The 13,475-nt window shown below is 51.3% G+C and overlaps 1 protein-coding gene across 2 annotated transcripts in view; it reads right to left on the bottom strand.

The window, feature by feature from the left end:
- Positions 1–3,523: 3,523 nt before the first annotated feature.
- Positions 3,524–13,475, bottom strand: part of MBOAT2 (membrane bound O-acyltransferase domain containing 2) — a 54,021-nt gene continuing 44,069 nt past the window's right edge. For both annotated transcript variants that reach the window (XM_037528553.2, XM_037528552.2), the window contains exons 8-13: positions 13,009–13,201; positions 11,111–11,214; positions 10,118–10,182; positions 8,688–8,820; positions 6,713–6,864; positions 3,524–5,523 (exon numbers count right to left, since the gene is read on the bottom strand). In XM_037528553.2, the coding sequence (XP_037384450.1) occupies positions 5,298–5,523; positions 6,713–6,864; positions 8,688–8,820; positions 10,118–10,182; positions 11,111–11,214; positions 13,009–13,201 (873 nt within the window). In that variant the 3' untranslated portion in view covers positions 3,524–5,297. The remainder of the gene's footprint in view (positions 5,524–6,712; positions 6,865–8,687; positions 8,821–10,117; positions 10,183–11,110; positions 11,215–13,008; positions 13,202–13,475) is intronic.

Below are 13,475 nucleotides of genomic sequence, written 5' to 3'. Positions count from 1 at the left end.
GGAGCATTAAAGCAATTTCTCAACAAAAATAAAAACCCCAAATAGACCTAAGGGGATAGTCACAACTTGGGTAAGCCAGTGTCCAGCTCAAACGTTTTTAAGAAAATGGTTAGTCATTTACTGATGCTGCTTGTCCTTTCTGTTTTTTCATCCTATTTCTATTTCTTTTTCTAGTAGCAGAGTCTTGCAAAGCAGGACTGGAGGTGGTGAAGGCTAGCATGGTTGAGTAAGCTTTAAACAATGGCTCTGCAGCACTGTCCTGCTATTGTTTATAGAGCAGTGACTGGGGGCTGGTTTTTGCTTGTCTGCTGTTATAAAGGATGTGCTAAGACAGTGATCATCATTTGAAGACGAGACACATTGGGGTGGAGGTGTCCTCGGCTGTTTCAGGAGGTCCTCCCAACCCAGAACCTACAGAGCTTGTCAGTTCTTTACTGGGGTTTCGATCATGTTAAAAACCTATTAAAATAAGTATTACTTTAAAACATATAAAAACATTATTAGGCAGCCCACCAATAAAAATGTAATTGGCTGCATCCTTTGTACAAGAGCCTCAAAAAAGCAGCTTAGTCACTGGTTATAAGAGCACTGTTACAAAACACCAACGTGGAAAATTTCATTTAAAATTTTTCTGGATCTACCTGGAATTACTATAAATAGATTTGAAGCTGTGGTGCTGCAGAAAACACTGTGGAGACCCTCTACCTTCTAACCTGGAGTCCAAATTTAAGCGTGGAATTTCTCTTTATAAGCACACCTTTTTCCTTCCACATCAGGAGCATGCAGGGTACAGACTCACTCTCAGCATCTAAGGTTAAGTGTAGAAACGATCAGCCATTCGCTACAGGTGCCCCGGGCTAAGTGTAAGTTCCATAAGGTACTTGAGATTATATTTCAGTGTTACTGAGAATTCTGCACCTACGTTAAATCTCATATATTCAATTTCAGCTAGGACAGGCTATGGGTGGCTAAATAAAATGCCACAAAATGCTGGTTTAGATATAAAACTCTGGACAAATGCTTTGCCGACACACTAGACACCATTCTGAGACAATTGTTCTCTCAAGTAATTTTTTTCCCTTTAACTCTGTGGAACTCTTAAAACCAGCTAATAATTTTGAAGTTTGTTATAAGGAAACAAAAAAGCGTAACTGTCCAGAGTGACTCATGAATATACAGATTAAATATTTACAAGGCATGAATTTAAGTAAGATTTTTGTCCTAAGTGTATCTACTCCTCAAATGAAAGTTTACATTTCATAATTTTAATGGCAAAATTTTAATTCTTTCTGTAATTTAAAATAAGGTATGACTAAATTAAATATGCCTTAAGAATCTTCGGAAGAAATAATATTTGCAAAGTCACATGGTGGTAAACCCTGTCCAGTGTAGTGGTCACTGCAGTCCATACGTTCTTCAGTTTCACACAGCACATACAGAAACCAAAGAGCAGAGAAAGCAAAAGATGATATGCTTTCTTGGTAGAACTACTGCATTCTGATAGATTCTTTTTCAAGGACATATTCAGCAGAAATGGCTAGCTGCCTGCTTCTGATTTAATGGACCCAAAGGTCTGCTCTGTTGCCAGGATAAGGGCTTTGGACAAGGGCTCTGAGCCCCGTAATGCAAGTCGAGGACCGGGACTAGCAGATCTCCGGTGAACATGCCCGTGTCCCTGACCTTCACAGCGCCTGGACCGGCTCCCTTCATTACAGACACAAGTGGTCATCACCTTCTGGAAGTGCCCTCTAGGCTTACACAGGTCCTTCAGCCCAGAGGACATGGGTTGGTCCCAGCTGACAGGCTCAGGACCAGGTGAGCTGGCGGGTGGCCCAGGGCTCCTCCCAAGGTCATCACTGCTTTGATGTCAGCGACCTTTAGTTTATAGAACCACTCTTTTTACTGCGGATTTTTCTGGCTATCGTTGGAAATCCTGTTTGTGAGTGTCACACATGGCGGGGATCACTTTCTAACCAGAGGCACGTTGGCGACGTAAGTGCAGGCTGGACCCTTCTGGTTTAGATATAAAACTCTGGACAAATGCTTTGCCAACACAGGAGACCTTCTCTATTTTAGAAGCTAAGTAAATTCCCCTGAGTTCCAATAAAAATGCTCTTTTAAAAACTGAAAATAAGCCGCCTGTCAAATGGTGACAACTGAGACAGATCAGATTAACTATGACTCTTTCAAGAACATGAAGTGGGGGGAAGAATAACGAATTTTGCTCATTTTTTCCCTGAGTAGCATATAATGAACCTAAAGTATAAACACGAGGCTGACTGATTGTCTCTGGAGTGGTTTCGTGACAACTGAAATGTGGAGAAACAGTATCAATATGCACTGAATCCTGCTCTGTCGATTAAAACAGCAGCAAACACGAAGTGAAACCCTCACACTCAGCAGCAGCGGAGACGCGCCAGCCGGCCATTCTAGGAGGAGAATAGAGCGCAAAGATTCTTCTCAAGGAGAGACGCCCAGTTAAGAGTGAGAATGTCCTGTCTGGCCCACTGCTCCCCTCGGCAGTGTATTTCAATTTGCCTGCCTGTTCTGTTCCCTGCTCTATCTCTGGTGAATCCTCTCACCCCTCACACCTCTGGCCTGTACGCCAGCTCTTGTATGCATAAATAATTTTTTTTTAAGATTTGTTTATTTATACAAGCACAGGGAATGGTGAGAGAATCCACCAGAGCCAGAGTGGGGAACAGAACAGGCAGACAGACTGAAATCCACTGCTGAGGGGAGCAGCGGGCAAGGCAGGAGAGGTCTGCCGCGCCATGTGGGACCCTCGCCGGTGGCCGGGGATGGAACCGGCGCTGCAGAGGCTGTGGGCAGCTTCGCAGCCCAGCGCTCAACCGCTGCACCACCAGGGGAGGCCCATAAATAATAAATCTTAAAAAAAAAAATTTTTCCTCTAGCTCAGTTGTATACCTGTGATGACAATTTCTCCAAAACTTGAGGAAAGCTATGCCAAAGCCATTTCAATAAAAACTAGTTGACCCAGAGGGATGCAAATCAGGTTTTGGAATGTGTCACCTCCAGAGTAGCTAGTAAGCTCTTATCTTGCTTTCGGGAAGACAGGACCCCAGTGCTTAGCGCTACAGGCCTAGGAGTAAAATAGTTGATAACAGAAATAAAGGGTGACTGGCCTCGGGGGCCAGGTACACGGAACAAAAGGAAGTTTCTAGGGAGCATTCTCGTTCTCACTTCTGACATGCCTAGGCTTGTCTTTTAATTTCTACATTTCTTTACTTCTCTTAATCCTGACCAGAGTCTCTGCAGCATCAACTAGATGCTGCGGAGACGTGGAGTGGCAGATGCTTTCCACAATATTCTTAATTTCAATGCCTCGAAAAAAGAGAGAAATTGGGCCTCCCCAGTGGTACAGTGGTTGAGCGCTGGGTTGCAAAGCTGCCCGCAGCCTCTGCAGCGCCGGTTCAATCCCCGGCCACCGGCGAGGGTCCCCCATGGCATGCAGACCTCTCCTGCCACGCCCGCTGCTCCCCTCAGCAGTGTACTTCGTCAATCTGCCTTCTGTTCTCCCCTCTGGCTCTGGTGAATTCGCTCACCCTCCCGCGCTTCTGACTGTACCCAGTACTGTATAAATAAATAAATAAATCTTTAAAAAAAAAGAAAGAGAGAAATTGATTTAGCTACCTGTCCTTTCTTTCCTTTCTTGGGGGAATAGAAACAATTTACCTTGAGAAAAAGAAAAACATTACATATCAACAAAGACTAGGATATTTCTGAAGTTCTATAAATTTCTGCTGAGTGCTCAGACGTTCCAAGCAAGTATGCTTTTCCTTGCTTCTTTAAATGAAATGCTACATAGATAATGCCAGGTAATAGTCCGGCCCTTAACTTCATCGCAAATTTATTAATGACAGAAATCCCAAAACAGACTGAGCATAGGTAGACAATTTAGCACTTCATTTAAAAATTTAAGGCAAAAGAAAGTAAGTTCTACAAAAGATTGGTCAAATGAAGAGGAACACCCAGGGCCCCAGCTCCTCTCTCTGATCAGATCTGCACCCAGGCCTGTCTACACCAGGCTCACAAGCCACTCTCCTGCCTCAGCCACTCTAGCCCTCATGCCTCTGGGCTCTCCCGAGAGTTCAACAGGGGCAAAATGGCCCATAAAATTAAAAAGCTCATTTTTCTACTTAAGACTCTAAAACCCATTAACAAGCATTAACAGCGAATTTAATGTGAGAAGCTACGAGTCTAGAAGCTAATGTTCAGCTTTCTCTAAAAGTGTGGTTCGCCAGTGACTTAGCGCTTTCATTTCCCGCAAACTTTCCCAAACACGAATCCAACTGTCAAGGGGCAGAGAGTGGCCGGAGCGCAGTGGCCTGCCCAGGGCGTCTCTCGAGACTGGCAAGCCGTCTGGCAGCTTCTCCATCCCCTTCCAGTTCTAGGTGGTTTTGGTTTCATAAATTTCACTTAAAGGTCCAAAGTGTTAACAAGGGGTTGAACCTCAGGCCCACAGGGAGGGCCTGCCCCGGGGGCCTGGGTGCCCCCCTCCAGCTGCCCGCAGGCCTCCCTCCCCCGGTGGCCTTCGTTCATGCCTTCCTGCCTTCCTTCCTTCCTTCCTCGTCTTCGCTCTTGTTTTGAAGGAAATAAGCTTAAAATACCACATTTCCACGGTGGCCAGGAAACCCTCCCTGCCGGCTCTCTGGCGGACACACGATCACACTCTCAGGAAAACCAGGTCCCTGTGATTTGGCATCTGCTTCTCTTTACGGCTCCCCATGAGCTGCGGTCACTGGAGATACTTTAAGAAAACCCTTCAATACTGAGATGTTTATTGCAATTTCGGAGTCTCCACAATCTTAGCCTGTTTTGGGCCCCCCAGTTCCTTCACAGCACACTGCGGAGACATGAAGGCGCATCCTCACAAGCTCACACTTGCAAAGACCCCTGGGAACAACAGTTTAGGAAAGAGAGGGTTTAAGGCAAGACATTCATTTGAAAAGTTGATCATCTCTCTCAATCATCCAGATGGACACCGTCAGCCTCCCACCTCCCGGGCCTCGGGACTGGACACACAGGCAGGAGCAGAGCAGCAGCGCCCCCGTGGACACGCGCTGGCCCTGAGCGCCCCGGTCGTTCATGGGAGCACTTTCTATAAGGCGTGGCCCGCGAGGTCCCCCTCCATTCTGACCTGGCGTACAGGGGACTCCCCGCCTACAAATGCCTGGTCTCCCCGACTGCGTCTCTGCAAACACGCACAACCCCCTGGAAAGGTGCTAAGAAAGGTTTCCGTTAATGTGGAGAAACTGCCGGCCCAGGCGTTCTCATCATTGCCTCAACGAGGAATGTCTCGAGGCTCTTTCTCGGTTCTGATTGCAAACATTGTTTGTGGTGGAAAAGCTGTTCTGCCCCAAAGAATCGTCTCTGTCATCGAACTTTTTGGGTTGTGGCAGCTGGGCATTCTCGTGCGTGTTCGTCCCCCTCTGAGGTTTCTTCCCCGGCAGCAACAGTAACACTAATACCCCGACAATGTGAAGGCAGTAATACCAGGAGCTGTGAGAGAAAGGGGAAAAAAGGGAAAAGTTCGTTTTACTACATTGTGGTAACAATGCTCTGGGACTGCACGTGGCACCCTTAAGGCGCACATTTACCCTGTGAGCCTCTCGCCCCCACCCCCCACCCGCTGGAAGATGCTCCGCAGAGCAGGCCAGCGGGCGTTTCTAAAGGGCAGTGACCAGCAGGACGCTTGCGCTCATGCTACAAGTCTGTGTGGGGATCCTAAGATCACAGCCAGAGAGCACCGAAGCGAAGCGTCCTGGTTAGCAGCTGCTGCGAGCTGAACGTAATCTCCTAAGTCCACAGACTCAAATGTAGAGCAAACAGTGAAAACGCAGGGACAGAAAAGCCTTCAATTCTGATCACCTGCTAGTCACTGTCCCCGATTCAGTTACAAGCTACTACTAAAGTGACTGACAGGTAAGTCCTGTCGCTTCTTGACGTTACTGTCATAGAATAAAGGAAGGCCACAAGATTTAAAACATCATTAGACATATCAACCCCAAATTAAATAGAAACCAAGTCACCCTCTGCTCCTACAGCTAAGTTCAAGCAATCAAATGTAAGAGCCTGGGAGAGACCTGGCCAGCAGCCGAGTCACACGTGCAACTACGAGTCACACGTGCAACTACGGGAGAATTTTGTTCAAATGGAAATGTCAGCAGGAATGACTTGATTGGATGAGCCCCGGCACAGTCAACTCAAAATGTCGCCCCCATGTGTTATTTAATGCCAGGATGATGAAGAATCCACTCTCCCAGGGACCTCCAAGACAGCGCCACCTAAAGTGGGCTGGAGGAGCTGATGGGGGAGGGAGAGGAGACAAACAGATAAACAAAATACACGCGTTTCAGACAGCAATGTCTGCGCCACAGAGAACAAGTGGACCATCGCAGACTGTGAAAAGGAAACATGAACTAGAAGTTACTCATTTTCTTCCGACTGGAGAAACTGAAAGACTCGGCAATTCCCTGTTCCCTTCTTTTCCACTGCATCGTCACCTTTACTGTTCTCAGTTCAACCCGTCCCTCCCCGCCCCTCCGGGGTGAGCGGCCCCCCCAGCTCCACACCTGGGGTCGGCTGGAGGCGTCTTCCCGCCGCCCTCCCAGAAACCCCCCGGACATGTGACTCGGCTGGAACTCAGCAGTCCACGCCCACCGGCACAATTTCACACCGTCTCACCTACCTGTAAAACATGAATGATGGTTTTACAGAAAGAAGTACAAAGGGCACGACCGTGTAACTTATTGCTACTTGAGTGACTATCCACGTCACAACATCGTACAGCAACTTAAGCTGGGGAGGCTCGATGAAATAATGTCTAAAGTTATTTCTCATCTGAAATAAAGAAACAAAATATTTAGTTTATTATCGTCACTGCTTCTAAAACGACACCGAATACATCTACTGCTTCGGGAGGGCACAACCGAGGCGCTGCTTGGCAGGAGTTGAAAATGTTTCTGCTGCTGTGGGAAAGTTCGTTCAGAGAAACCCAGTATGTGTCTGCATGAAAGTACAGAGACAGGACGGCGAAAGAGAAGCAGAATGGGTGACTCTGGGGACAGGGCAAGCAGGAGTTCTTTGCAACTTCTGGAGATCTGAACTTGTGCTGACGTTAAAACTTTGCCCAAGAAGTTAAAAATGAGCCCGTCGGGAGCTCCCTAAGTCCGAGCTGGTAAACAACAGTCTGTAAAGAGAGTTCTAGCGACTTTCCCTTCTTCCATCACTGCCGGGAGACACGCTCACCTCCTGGGAAAGCTCTGCACTGGTGGAAGAACCACTTCCCGCACTCAGCGCGCTCATCACATGGAATTACACACTCGCTAACAGCAGCTGGGAAGGACGTCTCAGGAAAAAAATGTTTTCTAATAACCACTATTTTCACTTTTAGCTTCCAAAACAGTCAAATATTTCAGGCTTGAAGGGCACAGACTTCCGAGCATTCTCGTCTTTCTCCTGCCGTGCCCCCCTGACGTCCTGGCCCAGAGCGCCCAGGTGAAGCGGGCCAGCCCCGCCATGGGGACACCACGGGGGCTCTCCAGGCCTTGTGGGGCAGCAATGGGCCTCCCACATGGGGCCAGAGTGCATCCAGAACCCCACATCTCGCCCAGCTCCCCGCTGCTCTGCTGCCAACGCCCTCCCTGCCAACGCCTGTCCCCCAATAGCGTAGCGGTCCCCAGGCCAGGCTCTCGCGTCCCCCCCCACCCCCAGCTCAGAAGCCCCGGGCGCTGATGTGCAGACACCAAGCAGGCGCCCTCCCAGCTCTGGGCCAAGCTCTCCCCAGCCCTTTCCGGAGGCGCATGAGGTCTCCGCTCGTCACCCTCCCCCGCCACTCCCACACACAGCCTGCGCTTTCCCTCTGGGTTTTGCTAACATCCTCTCCATGCCGGGACTCATTTCTCCCTGACACACTTCACCCACCGCTGAGGTAACTGTCGTCTCTCAAAGCCCAGATCCAGTCCCGGGGTCAGCCCAATCTAGGGGGTCCTTTCCCCTCCAAATACCCACGGCACCTGCTGTCTATGAAAGCGGCGGTCTCTACTGCGCATGCCTACTCACAGGTGCACGCACACACACACACACACACACTTCGCAGTCCTTGTGAGTCAGAACACTGCTACAGAAGGCACAGCCTCAGTTACTACTCCAGCGCCCTAATATGCCCCCAAAGACCATACAGTTAACACAGAGAGCACCTGCTCATTTGTGAACGCGGCCTCCTCACCCCAGGAGGGTGATGAGCGTGTTCAACGCAGCTTTGCCGTGTCATTCCCCTCCGACCAGCCCTCCAGGACAACATGCGCCTGTCCTTCACTGTCCACCCGCTGACGCCAATCCTTTCCCAGAACATCGCTCTCAAGGGCTGTGCCCACATCTAATGACGTGGGGAGGCCCGTCCACCCTGTCCGGCCTGCCCATGTCCTGCTCTCCAGCTGGACTCGGGGGTGGCCGCTTTCAGAAACACTTCTCCATTAGCCCGCCCGCTGTCGCCTGTGTCTGGCTCAGTTTTTACCTCTCCTCCAGAGACCTCTGCAAAGGCCATGAACGATCTGTGGGTGCCTCCGCAGGCAAACCCAGTGTGGCACCGCCGGGAGGGCCCAACACACATGCCTGACACACGCCCAGCTCCAGCCACGGGGTGGGCGGACTCTGGTACTCACAGTGCGCGCTGCCAGCGTCATCACCACGCCTGTCAGGAAGGTCAAGTAGTAGCCCGGGTACACCCCGTGCCAGATGGCCGAGAGGATGAAGGTCTGGATGGTCGGACTCAAGGAGGCTCGCTCGTAGCACACCCTGGAAACACAGAGCGCCAGGGTGGGGTGGGGGGTCACGACTATCACTCTTTCACTCCCAGACCAGGCTCGGGCGGGCCAGGGAAATGACCGCGGCCTATTTTAGCAAAAAACTATAGCAATGATCCCTGGAAGTATAGTCCTTGCAGCCTATTCTAGGTAATAACTTGATCTGTGATCTCAAGGGAGTCACAGCTATTAAGTGTCACATAAAGAAAAATGTCATTCCATCTTGTTACTGGTGTTAAGCTTTAGCTAAAATAATCTTGTCTTGTGTACGCGAGTCTATACTGTGTACAAAAATTTTTAAGTTAAATATCTTTATTTTACACTGTTTCATTATTTTCTTTGATAAGATTAAGAAGTTTCAACTGATCTAGTAATACTATTCTCTCTGGCAAGTAAGCCGTGCTTAGTCTAAAATTTTTCTGTCACAGGGCAGAGAACTCAGATGAAAATAATATACTCCTAGGTATCAAGTTTATGCTATAACCACCACAACGGATGAGCTCAGCACGTCTGCAGCCAGTGGGGAGACCACAAGGCACCCTAAAATGATGCTCGTGCATTTCGGAAACCTCAAGGGGTAGATACTCAGCTTGTCTTAGAACAAAGGCTGTCCAGAGAGGGTGCCGCCCTAGGAAAGGACTGAGCCCTGCGGTCACAGGCGCGTATTACAGGAAGTTCGAGATGGGACGATGTGTTTCACCAGGAACAAGAAGACAGACTTCTGGGGAATTTCTGGCCAAGCCCTAACTTGGTCTTTTGCAAATGTCCCTCTGCCCAGCCAGCCTAGCCCTCTCCTAGCCCTCTCCTGAGACCCTCACCTGTCGGACTCCCAGGAACAGCTCCATGCATCAGCTTCCCCGCGCCCCCTCCCGCTCCCCAGCTTCCTGCACTGGCACAGCACGTGGCCCACAGGGCCCTTCTCCCCAGGACTGCCGACCCTCTGCCTGCAGGCCAGGCCCCTCTGTCCTGCTCATCCAAGCACACTTTGCTGGGCGTATCAAGATGTTGAACTGAAATATTTTAAAATCAGATTTGTCTGGAAAATCTAGGGCATATATAGTGCTTGTAAAATCACTTTTTTCTTGAAACCAAATCTCCAGTGGAGGAGAGGCAGAGGACTCAGCCATCTGAGAGTGGGGACACCCCTCGTCAGGCGAGCGGCCTGTTCTGGTTTAGTGCTCCTTGCACTGGAGGACGGTCACCTTTCTGGACTGACACCAAGGTCACAACATCACTCAGCACCCTGTTAATTTCCTCAAGAATCTGAACTTCAACTCAGAGGAACTTACCTTTTGAGCCAAAGAGCTGTCTGAATATTCCAGTTATCAAGAAACATCTTGAAACTTGTAGACATCTGCAAAACAAAAGAAGGTTTTCTTTGGCGAAACTCACCAAGCTTTAAAGAGATATGATGCCACTTTGCTGCAGGCAAGGCAGAGAAGCCATGTGCTGCCTCCTCCCGTGGCGGGTTCGCTCCCACAGGACACCTCGCCGGGAAAGGACTGTCTGTTGACGGCAAGGTGGGTCATTGCTTTTTCCTTCCACATAAACATTCACGGGGTGCTGTGGTGTTATCCCAAAAAACACCTGCTAAAGCAGCAGGTAGCCTTGCGGGGATCCCCACAGACTCGTGCACTGAGCACAGCATGGTCTCAGCGACGCCCGAGCCCCAATCCTGAGGTACCCCCCTGCATACCTTTCTAGCAACTTCCGTGCCCTCTCTGCCACCCTGGATGTGGGTCCCCTGGAACCACTAGTTGGGGAGGGCAGAGCCGCACAGAATCCTCACGCCTTCCCAGCCTCGGCACTCACGCCACCCCTACTGCAAGCTGCCCTTCTGGCCTTGGAGGGAGCCTTTGGTCTCCTGGTCTCTGCCCTCCAACGCCGCACCCCTCTGGTCTGCTCTCCCTTCTCACCACCTCAGAGTCCACGGCTTGCTGTTCACTGCTCTAGTCAAAATTCTCGAGATCTTTGTTTCTTTTTCCTTTTAATTTACCTGCCTACCAGAATCCTAACTCTAGATCAAGGCACCATTCACCTCTCCTACTTGCAACATCCACATGAGGGGTGCAGAACACCACACCCCCGTAGGCCTTTGTCCTAAGTCACACTCCTCGACTTCCACTGGGCCCTCAACAGTCCAGTGAGGAGCAAAATACTGGCAGGATGACAGAAAGTGCGCTAAGAACACTTCCACACCCCCGGGGCCTCACACCACACCCTGGAAAAGTGAATTTCGGTCCTTACAGCATCACAGCCAACTGCTCCGGCAGCTCACTAACCTCTATTTGCTGAATTCTCAAGTTGGAAATCAAGTCCCAACGAGCTGCTCCGTCTCTGTCATACCCTCGGAAGCCGAAGCCCGCGGCGTTGTTGATAGCGTCGGCTGCAGCGAACAAAGTGGGAAAGAAAAAGGCGTGAGGTTCTGCGAGCCACGTTCACAACCTCCCGCGTCCCCGAGGTCACGCGACCACAGCCGATGGCCCAGCCGCAGCCCAACGCGGCGTCCCCCAGAGGGAACACCGGCCTGGAAGGCCCCCGCGGTCGCTGCGCCACCAGGCGGCCCGCAGGAGTTTCCAAGTTGCTGAGAACCAGGGACCAACGCCGCAGGCTCCGCGCAGGCCAACGGGCAACCGGCTCCCACCTCCCGGAACGCTGCGGTGACGGAGCTCAGCGCCGGCGCTCGCTCCACCTCACAGATGCTGGAGGGGCCCGGCCAGGGCCGCCGGGGACCCAGCTCCTGCTCCCCAGTCCCCGATCTTCACCAGAGGCAAGAATGCAGACGTGAAGCCGGATCTCTCCCTGCAGTATTCCTGCCTTCTGGGTTCGCCAGAGCCACTCCGTCTGGCTCCAGGACTTGTTTTCTCATCCTTTTTGCTGCAACATTTGACTAGTCATTTCTGCTCCACACACCCATCTGGCTAAGCCGCAAGGGAAAGTTCTCCCTCAAGCGAGCCCTTTCCCAGCCCCCTGGAGGTTTCTCATGATCGACGCTACTCGTATCGCGGCCAAAGGATGGCCAAGCTGAAACCCAGCCGCACGCGACGCAGACCCACCCGTGAGCGGCCCGCCCGGGAGTGCTCCCGAGCGCATCGGATGGGCTTTTAAAAAAATTACATCTGGGAAAAAGGAGTGAACGAGCAAGATTTTATCCTTCTGTCAGGTTTAATGAGGTCAGCAGTCACTGGTCAAATAAATATGTACCTTTAAGGTAAGTCCATCAACAGAACAACATCATACACAACAGAAATAAACGCGCCAAGGAGCGACGACGTGGGCAGCACACCCGCCCCTGCAGCAGCCACACAGCCCCTCTCGTCCACTTCCTCCACCCGTGCTGGCCTCTGAGAGCAAGCCGGCTCCTTGGACCTGCCCGCCGCCTGGCAGGATGACCCAGGGCACGGTCAGCCAGGGAAACCACACCCCGGGTGTCACCCACCCACGTGCCCTAGTCAAGCCCCCACCACTGACCCAGCCTCGGCAACCCACATGGCCGAGGGAGGAAACACACGAGCTCAGAAACACTGGCCCTGACATCTCCCGGAGCGTCCATCTGTCCCTCCCGGGGCTAAGCCGCTGTGTTTCGAACTCGGGTAAAGGGGAAAACTGTAAGAAGCGACTTAGACGAGAGAGCAGGTCACCAGTTGGGGGAGACCTGGCAGCCACATTCCTCTTCTGAGAAAGCGAACTGACACATTTAACACTACTCTGAGCAGACACACCAGGGAAGCCCAAACCCAAAAACGCTTAAGGTGACACCGAGATCGCAAGTGTTCACCCACACGAGCCCAAACGGTCGTTCCTAAAATGACCGTCAAAATGCAAAAACTAAAGAATCACTTTGGAAATCTTGGATTCCCAGAAACCACATTCTTGACCCTCCAGAGAGACTTGCCTCTACTCTGAGAGCCAGACGATGAGTTGATTTTGACGAGAGGCAGCAGGCAGAGGGAGGGGGACCTGTATACAGGTCTCTCTGCATCCAGCGTGCCTTCAACTAGTATCTAATTCACCCCGATTTTAATCTGATAGTGTAAGAAAATGGGCCTTGATCCAGCTTGCAGGATTGCGTCCTCAAGCAGCCGCCCTCAGCCCTCCGGCAGGTCTCCAGCTGCACACGCTCAAGAGGGCGCTCACACGTCTGCCCAGAAGGTCAGCAAAGTCCTCGCGGCTTACTTACCTAATGTCCACGCAAAATAGTACTTGGGTCTGGCAGCCAAGAGAGAGATGTACAGATACACGACCCTGGCTGGCCACGAGGCGGTGGCCTGGAAGTGCCCGTCGATGTTGTACTCCACCGGCAGCGACGGGGCGATGGTCAGGTGCAGCAGCAGGGACAGCGCGCACACGAGGAGCTTCTGCACCACGGCGGCCTGGGAGCACGAGATGAGACGGCTCAGCTGCAGCCACGCGCCTCCCCCGTGTCACGAGAGCTGCCAGGTGAGCCTCCCCACGTAGAGCCTGACCCGGGCAGAGCCGCCTCGCCGCTCCCAGCCCCAGCTCTGAACACGGCTGGGTCATGCCAAAGCCACACCAGAAGCCTCAATCCTAGCTTCAGAACTTCCAGAAACTACAAAACAAAAAGATTCTAAAAGCAATCACAGGTGCTCACAAGCACGGCACGGATGGCGCGAGGCACGATGCCTC

This window comes from Talpa occidentalis, unplaced genomic scaffold (assembly GCF_014898055.3).
Source record: "Talpa occidentalis isolate TD23 unplaced genomic scaffold, MPIMG_talOcc4v2.1 talOcc4.5, whole genome shotgun sequence".
Lineage (NCBI taxonomy): Eukaryota > Metazoa > Chordata > Mammalia > Eulipotyphla > Talpidae > Talpa > Talpa occidentalis.
This window is presented reverse-complemented; position numbering and strand designations above follow the sequence as displayed.